The sequence below is a fragment of the Lipotes vexillifer genome, unplaced genomic scaffold (assembly GCF_000442215.2).
Source record: "Lipotes vexillifer unplaced genomic scaffold, Lipotes_vexillifer_v1.1 scaffold1559, whole genome shotgun sequence".
Lineage (NCBI taxonomy): Eukaryota > Metazoa > Chordata > Mammalia > Artiodactyla > Lipotidae > Lipotes > Lipotes vexillifer.
In genome coordinates this window covers 193,675-205,642 of record NW_006774921.1, presented here as the reverse complement: position 1 = coordinate 205,642, position 11,968 = coordinate 193,675, and the positions used below count along the sequence as shown (strand labels likewise).

The window sequence follows — 11,968 nt, the reverse complement described above, 5'->3', positions numbered from 1 at the left end:
GCAGGGAGCACACCCTACAAAGTGTATTACAGTCCTTACATTCACAGCCAGAAGTAGGATAAGGCTGTTCTGTCAGCTGTTGGCAGGCAAGTCGTATGTTTTGAGAGGATCGTGAAGTGTTGGCATTTCCATTTGCATATATGCTTCTGTGGTTGTGATGAGATATGGTGGTAACTGGAGGGGATTCTTCTTCCATATCCCACAGATCACGCTCCCCCTGCCAACTGCACTACCTGCTCCCTGATAGCATCCAGCCTGCCGCCAACGATAAATCTCACTGTCTTTATCACCAGGGTTTTGTGTGGTGCAAAAAGTGTTTTGTTTATATCTGATGACATTTTAATAAAGTAAAAGTAGCACTCATCAAGCTGAAAGTGAAGGTATTCTTGCATAAGTGGTACCAACAGATGATTTCCAGAAATCACCCTATCATCATATAGGTTGTTTCAGTATTTTCTTTCTCTGTTTCTCCCCATGGGTCAGGCTCAAAGCACTGGATCAATGTTTCACAAGGTTTGACACAAAACAGGTGAGCCTGGAGACTTAATGATTAAGAGCCTGTTCTCTGGAGTCTGACTGCCTGGCTTCAAGTCCCGGCTCTAATACTAACTAGCTATGCTACCTCAAAAAGGTGACTTATCCTCTCTGTGAAGTTGAGATGATTAGTAGTCATCTTCTCACGAGGTTGTTGGGAAGATCAAATGAAATAATGCTGTGGAAGTCTTTGCTCAGCATTTGGCAGGAAGTTGCTATTTGTCATGATCAGACGCTCCAGAGGGATTCTGTGAAACCCACACGCCTGGACTTCATTCTCCCGGGACACCAATGCACTGGGACTGGTGGGAGAGCCAGGCCATCCGCGTTAGAAACAGAACAAGAAACTCCACAGGTGATTCAGATGGGCAGCCAGGCATGGGATCCTCTTCGTTAGAGCTGTTTGTGGCTAAGTTCTCAGTGCTTAGAAGTAGCAGAGCTAGAATTAGGATCTAGAATTTGGTCCAGGACTTCTTTGGTGGGTTATAAATCACCCAAAAACTTTTTGCGCTTTATCGTAAGACCAAATTGCTGAACAAGCTAAAAGAACTATCTGCTGGTTGGCTCAGGGTTCCCCCACCAGGGTGCATAGTAAACAATGGGGAGGAATCATTTGAGGGTCAGGATCTACCGGGAGCAGTTGCCTGGTGCCCTCAAGCTGAACAAGGAAAGCAGAGCCCCTGGCTACCAGCCCCGATGTCCCCATTCCTGGCCCAGGATGCTGCCATACTTCCCTGTGCTCAACATGGGGATCCTTCTGCCACGTTCCCTTCTGTGCTGTGGAAATGAATCTAAGTTCTGCCTCACAGAGGAAGGTTCGGTCCCCTGCTGATGGAGGGACACAGGAATTGCTAGGGTGTAAGGGACCGCTCTGGCCTCTTCCATAAGCCCCGGCTCTGAGGGAGCCTTAGAACAGAGGTTTTCAACCTGGAACTATTGATATCTTGGACCTGATCGTTCTTTGCTGTGAAGGGCTGTCCGGTGCATGGTGGAATGCTTAGTTGCATCCCTGGCCTCTGTCCACTAGATGCCACAAGTACCTCCCTCTCCTGGATAGAATCCTGACCATCAAAAATGTCTCCAGACATTGCCAAGTGTCCCCTGCAGGGAGAGACAGTAGAGCGAAAGCATTCCCAGTTAGAACCACTGCCTTTACTGTGAAGTTTTTCAGATACAAGGCTCAGAACTTCCTCACTGTGAACACCCTATAAGGAGTGATCTGCCGGTTCTCGTCACCTCTGTACCTTGAGGCACAGAATCACATTAAAAATTGGAGTTCATAGTATTGAGTCACTGAATCTAGTCATCACTGTGGTCATTACTTATACTCTTTCGCACTGTGCCTGTGTTCAGCCTGAGGATGTTTCTCAACACAGCCCTCAAGGACACCATAACCAATTGGTTGGCATGGCTCCTAACTTTCAAAAATTTCCTCAACTCAAAAAGAGTTAGATCGTGTGTGCCACATTTTTCTAGGATTCTTATTAAAAATTCATATCGTTAGGCACTAGCAGAGACTTGTACACCTGATTATCTGGGGATAGGGTACAGAGTTCTACTATATATATGTGTGTGTGTGTATATATATATATATATATATATATATATATATATAATATACATATATGTATACGTATATATAGGTTTTAAGATGCTACCCACTTGATTTTTAGGTACATTTTGGGACTCTGCAAGGGAGAAGCTGTTAAGGTAGCAGGATTATTTCTTCCTCACACCCCCAAACTGAGTTTTTGCCTTTCTCTGTTCCCTGTGACTAGGAATGATATTAAGAAACCTAAATTATAGATGATGTGGTAATTGTCATTCTCTCAGATACACCAGGGAGACATTATTGCTCCTTGTATGCAGCACTTATTTCCTGAATAGCTTAGGAAAAGCGCAAGAATTTTAGACACTATTGAACTGATAGAATTGGATGGGGTACTTAGGTTGGTAGGACATGAAACCTATATATCGGGACAGTAGGTTATGAGCCATGCAAGATCTAATGCCATCTTGGGCTCTGAACTAGTGAGTGAGACATTTAAGGAGAACAGGTATGCTCTAAATTACAGACATTTTAAAGTCAAATTCTGATGTATAAGGAATGTTCATTCACACCAGTGGAAGGATTCTCCATTTACAAAAGAATTTAGCTCCTTTAAATATCAGCCTTTTCTGATGAACATGAACCAATATGAATCATTAAGAGTAAAACAAAATTTCTGCCTCTTACTGATGGTGCTGAATTAAAATATAAGCTACGTGGTGTAATACGCAGCTCACTTGGAGGAACGGGCATAGGAGGTGTATTAGAGGTAAACAATTATCCTTTACGGTTGCTAAATCCCCATGCAAGAGGCGTACATGATCTTGTCCATAAAGGGTGAAAAGTTATAAATGTGGACAGAGGAGACAAATGAAGTTTTCGAACGTGAGACCTTGGAAAATCACACCAGAAAGCACTCCCAAAGGCAGGCATTGATTTGTGGTCCAGCTGGCTGTCACAAGAGCAGCTCTGCATAATGAGCGAGGGCCACCGGGAATTTCTTCATTTCAAAGTAGTTAATTATGGTCCCTGAGCAATGCCTGAAAGCTTAATTTTTCAGAATTTGAATAAACGGAAAGTAAATAACCTCAAAAAATTATTTGCTCCAGAAAGGGATCCCCAGGACGATGCTTAGAGAATGGCTCGCACCCTTTTTGTTTGCTTGCTTCTATCCCATTCACATATCCAGTCCTTCCCAAAGCAAATGTTTCTCTTCTTGACTGCAGTGATCCTCTAGTTGAGTTTAGGATGGGAAAAAATACAGAAAAGCCCCCTCTTAAGTCATTGTCCAAATCCCAAAACTTGAGAGTGAAAAAGATCTTTGTAAATAGTACACTAGATAACAGTTGTAGACTAGGACCGTCCCTCAGGCAGACCGGGATGCCTTCTTGTAGTCCCTAAGTAACAGAGCCCCAGTCCAACCAAGAATAAAATGCCCTGAAAAGTGGGCTTAACCCGCTGCGTGCATGAAGGACAGGCAGAATGGGCCACTGAAAGTGTAGTTACCTGAGAATTAAGTGTCAGAGAAAATTGTTTAAACACAAGACCTAAGAAGTAAACACACACAATCTTTGGTATATCCCACCCGGAATCAAAATAATTCTTTAGTAAAGACAGGTGAGGACCCAGCTTTCACTTACGCTATATGACATGGATAAAGTCATATAAAACAAAATGAAGTCACCTCAGCTTCCTTCTGTAGGGGAGAAAGCCCCTGCTACCTCATGGAGTCATACTAGCATTTAACCGTTATTGAGTGATTTTTTTGTGCACGTGGCAGTCAAGCACTTTATAAACAGGGTGTCAGTTAGTGTTTACAATTACCCTGAGAAGTAAGGACGCCTTTCATCCCTGAAGAATCTAAGGTGCAGAGAAGTTTTAGGCAACCTGTCGAGCGTTTCAGAGCTGGTGAGTAAGAGAACTGCGTTTTGAGCTCAGAACCCCATGCTCGTATCTACGATATCACACAATCTTTCCCAAGGGTAGTCTCTAAGGGTGGATAAACTCGAAGATTAATTTATTCCTGGATCTTTCTCCTAATCTACAATCACCAAGTTGACAAGAAAATGAGGAAGAGAAAGAAGCTGAATGAGAGAGAACAGGACAACCTCATGGTAGGAATAAGATGAAGCCATGTTTGAGATCCAAGACCGAAACGTTGTTCTCTGAATGGAAGGTACATTTTTTTGGTTGACAGGACCCATATGTCTCCATTCAGGGTCCCGACAAATGGTTAAGCAATATATAGGGCACAAAGGCAAGCAGGTGAGGGGGAAGTGGTGACAGAACCCGAAATCAGGCTCTGCATTACCAGTGGTCACCTTCCCAAGGCTGTGGTGGGCACACAGAGCACCTTTTTGTACATCGTGCAAAGATGGCCTCTGGAGGTTGGGGGAGGCCTTGTCCACAGCTGTGAAGCTCCACAGAGTTTATCTGCACCGGTGTGAGAGGGGATCCTGCTTCCTATTTAAGGCAGAGACAGCTGGTGCTTTAATGAAAGTCACCTTCATGTTGTCTCACCATTGCCCACATTTCTGAGATTCAGAAACTATTCCCAAAGGTCAGAAGCAGTAAAGGGAAGGAAGAAATAAGGCAGTGGAAGAAAGTGGAGAAAATCTTTTTAGACAGTCCATAAATAAATAATGACTCCAAGCTTTGAAATTAGAGGTCATACACAAAAGTGTTTCTTAGCCCACTGAGCACACGTGGCGTCTGGCAAATCAGGCTTAAAATGCAACTAGGTAAATAAATAATAAGTGACGGATGGTCCGTGGAGTTTCAGTCCCACTTGCAAATCCCTTTTGTAAAAGTTAAAGAGATACAGAGCTTTTCAGATTTAGGACTCCCTCCCCTAGCAGCTTTCTAAAAATTTAACAAGGATCTTATTGCCTCTGTAACATTTATAACATGCAGGCTGTGTGTCCTACAGGTCTGCTCTAATAAATAAATCCAGATGTACATTAAAGTAATATTAGGAAGAGATTATACACATTTAATCACTGTTGGTCAAAGCTTGTTCTATAGGACATCTTCAATCAGTGTTTCTTGAACTTCAGGCATTCACGTATCACCATCATGATCATTGCCATATCCCTCTGTCACTTTCATAGCTGGGTATCAGAGATACTCTTATCTGCTTTATATCTTTCTTTAAATGGACTGATTTTTAGTTACTGAAAACCTTTGAACAGAAAACTTGATATCTCTTCTGTAAATGTAAAACCAGTTTACCCTCACAAGAAGGAAAGTCTGTCACGAATCTCTAGGTAGATACTACTGCCTACCAAATGCTCTAAGCCTCTTCTGTCTTTATGAAAAAAAAAAAAAAGGGGGAGATGATTGCTATAAAGATATTAAAGCAAACTAGCACCAAAAAACTGGGATGGTTTTCTTGAAGAAATCAGTAGGAATGGAAGAACGTTGAAAAGAGAATGACTTTCTCCTTATGTAAATGTAAGGCTATTTAAGGGTGTACAACGTCACTGCAATAAATGATAAAGCTCCCCCATATGGTCCCTCCCACCATAAAATGGAGTTTGTACATGCAACTCAACTGAACCGAGTAAGATGCTTTTTCCCTATATAGTACTACTTTGCTGGGGATAACCAACTTGTTCCACATGCATGTTATGTGGTTGATGCAAACAAATCATTTACTTACCATGTTCATCAAGCAAAATATTGTCAGGCTTCATATCCCTAGGGGAGTAAAAAGAAAGGAGAAAATTGCTCATAATAAAACAAAGAAACAGAACTAAAGGATAAAGGTGAACTGCTTAAGAATGCTAGCTAGGAATGAATGTACTAGCCCTTCATCACTCACAATCTCATTCAATTCTCACAGTGAATTGAGATAGTTACCATTAATACCCCCAATTTCTAGGTCAGAACTGAGGCTTAAAGAGGTTAAGTAACTTAACCCAAGGTTACAGAGCTAATAGACAGAAAAACAGGGCTCTGGACCTGGGTCTCTCTCACTCAAAAGCTCAGACTTTTTTTTTTTTTTTTTTTAATATTTATTTATTTATTTGGTTGCACGGGATCTTAGTTGCAGTAGGTGGGCTCCTTATTGTGGCATGTGAACTCTTAGTTGCGGCATGCATGTGGGATCTAGCTCCCCGACCGGGGATTGAACGCAGGCACCCTGAATTGGGAGCGTGGAGTCCTATCCACTTTGCCACCAGGGAAGTCCCTAAAAGCTCAGACTCTTAATTTCTACAGCGTATTATATCCAAGTGTGTCAGTATTGCTCCATAGCTCATCCGGCATTTATTTATTTATTTAAATTTTATGTATAATTTTTATTTATTTTTATTTTTAAAATTTTATTGGAGTGTAGTTGATTTACAGTGGTTGTTAGTTTCAGGTGTACTGCAAAGTGATTTATTTATACATATACATATGTTCATTCTTTTTCAGATTCTTTTCTCATATAGGTTCCCACAGAGGATTGAGTAGAGTTCCCTGTGCTATATATAGTAGGTCCTTGTTGGTTATCTATCTTACATATAGTAGTGTGTGATCATACAGCATTTAAATTGTCATAAGTACTACAGCAGTAGTACTAATCATCATTGTTGCCTGTGTAACTCTAGAACTTAAAGGCTATAAAAAAGAGAAACAAAATGATCTATAAAGTGATTACATTTTAAACTCGCGGAGATTAGAATCTTTTTTAGGATGATGCTATAAAGCCTCTAGTTGCTTAATAAGTATTATTCCTGGGCTTGTTAACTAAAGGATTTGGACCAGTTTTCTATGCATTGGTGAGATCCTTAAATTCATAGAAGGGAACATAATCCACCCTCTTCCAACGAAGGCAGTAGTTTGATGGTAAATACTTAGAGGTTTGATGGTAAATACTTAGAGGAATGGCCTGTACAGTTTCAAAAGTCCTCAAGAAACAAATATCATTGTAAGCAGTGTTCGTCAATGAGAGCACAGCTCTGTAGTTCGTAACAGCCCTCACTCTTCCACACTCCGGTTTTTACTGCCCTTCCCTGATGTACCATTAAAGCCCTTAAACCCAAATTCACAGGAGCCGTTAGGGAAGAAATTCTGCAACGGGTTTGGGAACACATTTTCAGCCTAGTCAAGTGGCTTTTATGTCACTAGAATAAGGTGACTTTAGTCTGTGACAGACTGAGACAGTCAGAGTCCTCTTTTGAAAATATTAATGAATAACAAGCCTCTTAACTACACATAGAAACAAGTATATGCCCCACCCAACAGGCAGGTGCATGGGTACTTTCATGAGCTTTGAATATCTTCTCATTTAGTTTATTAGGTTTCTTAAAATTAGTTCTGGATTCATAAGCGGTCATTTGTAGCTGTGGCAAATTTTTCTCTGGTTCAGGGTATAACTTGCTAAAAACCGAGTGCAAGGGGGTTTCAAATTGCCTGCTTCCCTGGCTAAACTCTCAGTATTGCAGACTCCACCCTAACCCCTTTCATGGATTTCATTATTCCAAAAATTATCAAGTCTAAATTCACTCACATGGATTAAAGGCCCTTTCATAATCTGGCTCCTGTGCCAGCCACATGGAGTGCATGGAGTCCCCTAAAAGCTCCCTGCATCCCCTCACCTTCTGCCATTCCTTTGCCCGAATCAGAGACCTGAACCACTGCACCCAGAAAATGCAGATTCATCCCTCACCTCTTAGCTCAGATGCCACTTCCTATAGGAAGCCTTCCCTGATTTTCCAGTTCTGAGTCAATGGCCCCTCCTGTGTGCTCTGCATGGTATGCTTATCCCGTCACAACATTTATCACACGTCTATTCATTTTTTCTCCAACTGGATCATGGTTTCTTGATTAATACATAAGCCAGGATATATCAGAGCACTCCAGCGCACCATTGAACACTCTGCAGTTTAAAGCTTGAGGTAAGCTAGCCATTAGGCTCTTGCCACCTCTTTCAGACCTGTACCAGTGAGCGTCAGGTAGTGTCTGCCAGGCGAGGAGGAGGCCCTGAGGAGCCCTGCCAGGAAGGGGGAGACTTGGGTGTGGCAAGATGAGCACAATGATTTCGTGGCCTGAATTTACGAGGGCTTGCTAGGAGAAATGAATTGCTGTGGGTTTGGCACTTTATGAGCTTTCTATTAAATCCCTAGGTGTAATTTTTTAAATTTGTTATAGCCACACTTCGTTATCTCCACTACTTTCCCCAGAAACTTCCTTGCAGCTTAAAGAATAATATGGAGATCAGAGAGGTCATAGTTTAAGGTGATATGTCCTACTTCAATCTTATATTCATTTATTTATCAAACATTTATCTACTTTGATAAGTCACTGTGTTAGGATATGAGAAATATAAAGATAGATGAGACATAGTTCCCTCAGGGATGGGGAGGGTAAGAAAGGTTCAAAAGGAACCATGCCAAAGGGGTTTAAAGTGGTAAAGAGGCATGCTTATTACTAAATTCAGAGAAAGACTATGAGGAAAATCTAAGAAAAATATAAAAGAAAAAGTGGACTTTTAACAGGAAAATTAAGTATATAAGCGTAGATTCTAAGTACATAGTTTCTCTAAAAAGTGAGGAGGTAACCTCTAAGTCACTACAGGGTGAATGGCAGTGTGATAAGATTGTTTATTCATGCAGTAGGAGAAAGGAAATACCCAGGTGCTGTATTAAAATTCCTGCTAGAACAAGTTGAGATTTTCTAGTTCAGAATTTTAGCACCACTTCTCATCTTTTCTGTCTTCTCCAATAATCCTAAATGGTCTTCTTCATTTAAGGCAATCTATAAGATGGTTTAACTGGGTAGTTACCAAACCTGGGTATACCTAGGATCACCTGGGGAGCTGAAAACAACGTGCACCCCAACTGTTTCCTCACTCCCATTTCCTTAATCATTCCTTTGTCATCACGACAGCCTATCCACCGGGCAGCATGACCTTCTATCATATACCTCTTATCACCAGACCCAACCCAGGGATTCTAGACTAAAAATATGTAAAACTTCCTGCCTGATGTTTCCATCTGTATGTTTAGCAGCCATGATAAATATAAATATAATATGTCCTAAAGAGAACCTTTGATATCCATCACATCCCACACAAACACCAAAAAAACCCATGAAATTAATACTTGATCTAGTAATTCTACTTCTGGGTATATACCCCAAAGAAGTGAAAGCAGGTATTTGAACAGATATTTGTACACCCGTGGCAGCACTATTCACGATAGCCACGAGGTGGAAACCACCCGAGCATCCATTGATGGGTGTATAGATAAATGTGGTATATACATATGGAATATTATTCAGCTTTAAAAAAGAATAAAATTCTGATACAGTCTCTAACATGGATGAACCTTGAAGACATTATGCTAAGTGAAATATGCCAGGCACAAAAGAGCAATTATTGCATGATTCTACTTGTATGAGGTCCTTAGAATAGTCAAATTCACAGAGACAGAAAATAGAATAGAGGTTCCCAAGGGTTGTGGGGAAAGATGGATTGATGATTTATTGTTTAATATGTATAGAGTTTCATTTTGGGATGGCAAGTTCTGGAGATGGACGGTAGTGATGGTTGCACAACAGTATAAATGTACTTAATGTACTTTGTCACTTAAAAATGCTTAAAATGATAAATTTTATGTGATGTATATTTTACTACAGTGAAAAAATACTTATACATAGACACACATTAGAATTACCATCTCCAGTGCTACCACCATCATCATACTGAAGTCTGCAATAGTATAATAGCTTGTTCTTCTTGCTTCTCCTCTTGTCCCCTGACAATCCATTATCCACATAGCAGCCAGGGTGGTGGTTTTCATTACACACACCTTCCCTGCCTAATGACTCCACTGGCTCCCAACCCACGTGGAATAAAATCCGAACCATTTAGCCCGGCCTTATATGACCTGTAGGTGCTCTAGTCCTGTGGAGCCCTGAGCTACATCTCATTAGCATACTCTCTGCCACACACCATGCTCCAACTGCACTGTTCTTCTTGGTCTTTTTCACACGTTGTCCCCTCTGCCTGCAATCCTGTCCCCCTAGACCTTCAGGTGGCTTGTGTCTTCTTGTCATTCAGATCTTGGCTAAAATATCACATCCTCCAAGTTCTTTCTTGACCACCCAATCTAGAGTAGTAGCCCTCTCCATCCTCATCTCTTCACCTCCATCTTATTTTCAGCACAGCACTATCATTACCTATTTTCTTCTTTATTTGTTCATTATTTGTTTTCCCCCCAAGTTCTCAGAGCAAGGACATCTTTTCTGTGCTGTTCAGTGCTGTAGCTCCTAGGCTCATCAAAGTGCCCAGAACAAAGTCAGTGTTTAAATAAATATTTGTCAGAAAAATGAGTAAATCTAGTCCCTTGGCTTCTCAAACTTCTGGAATAATAAGCCATGTATTTCTTTTTCTCCTAAGAAGAGAAAAACAAAAACAAAAGAATAAGAACAACGACAACAAAACACCCTCCGTATGCCAGATGCACTGTATTTACTGTTGGCAACTAAAAAACACCCTCCATATGCCAGATGCACTATATTTACTGTTGGCAACTAAAAAAACCCATCATTTGCAGAGCGGTCAAGTACACTTTTGGGAACACACACATTCTGTAGAAATCCTTCATTGCATCTTGATTTGATGAAACAGAAAAGTCCAGGTCCTGCTGAATCAGCTGATTCTCACTGTAAGAACTACAAATAGCAGTGTGGAAATGCAACACTCCCTGTGGCAGGGTCCAAGGCGGAACTGATATGTCTGCTGTTCTCACCTGAATGACTTTAACAAGACATTAGCAGAACTTAATAGGCTAATTACATCCCTTCACTGTGCCTACCGTGGAATCAAATTGCTCACCCTGCAATCTGATATGGGGTATTGTGAGAAGAGGGAACAGGAAAATCAGTGTATCCAAATCAAACTCAACTTCTTTAGTGTCCCAGGGCTTTCTTACAGGTCCACAGTTTGGATTTAATTCTTTGTCACATAATGCCCTCCTGGATTGGGTCCTCTCCAAGTTCTTGAGAGGGGGACAATATTATACGTATAATATTTTATTTATATATTTATATAATGTTATTTTATAATATAGTATTTATCGTGCATATAATATATTAATTATGGTGTTACATGAAGGCTATTGGTCACATAAACAGACCCATGTTAAGAAAAGAGAGGTTTGGGGGTGTGAGAGTGTGATGGGAAATTGTAAGCAAAAACATGTAATTTCGAACAGGAGGCAGAAGTGAAAAGCTGCCAGGATTGGATTAGTAAGGGCCAGGTATCATCCTCCAACTTTCTTACCACCTGGATGCCGCTTCTTGGTTTTTTTTTTAATTGAGACATAAATGACTATTATATCAGTTTCAGGTGTGCAATATAATAATTCAATATTTGTGTATATTCTGAAATGATCACCACACTACGTCTAGTTAGCATCCATCACCACACATAGTTATGAATTAATTTTTCTTGTGATGAGAACTTTTAAGATCTACACTCTTAGCTACTTTCTGGCTACTTTTTGTTGTTACTCAATCCCAGCCTTTCTCACAGTTTGTTCAAGGTAGTATTAGTTACAGAAGCCATTACAAGGAAATGAAGTAAAGAGACTGAAGGCTTTCAGGCTGTGTTGGTAAAGGACCTCCATGTCCAAGGGAAAAGATTGATTAGCAATGCCTGCCATTACCATAGGAAGAGGTGTTGGGGCTAGTCCATAAGAGTGTTTTCAAACTGCTGTGCTTCCCATGAGTCAAGAGAGTGGTTATAGCTATTATTTATTGTCCATGCTGTGGCAGGCACATGGCAGGCACTTGAGAGACAGCATCTCTCTTATTCTTCATAACAGCTCCATAACTTAGATATTACACCCATTCTTTTTTTTTTTTTGCGGTACGTGGGCCTCTCACTGTTGC

The 11,968-nt window shown here is 40.8% G+C and overlaps 1 protein-coding gene across 1 annotated transcript in view; it reads right to left on the bottom strand.

Annotated features, from left to right (window-relative positions):
* The window catches only part of STK32A (serine/threonine kinase 32A), a 113,816-nt gene that overhangs the window by 25,643 nt on the left and 76,205 nt on the right, over positions 1 to 11,968 (bottom strand). Inside the window, exon 5 of the mRNA XM_007449588.1 lies at positions 5,745 to 5,782. Within this exon, the coding sequence (XP_007449650.1) occupies positions 5,745 to 5,782 (38 nt within the window). The remainder of the gene's footprint in view (positions 1 to 5,744; positions 5,783 to 11,968) is intronic.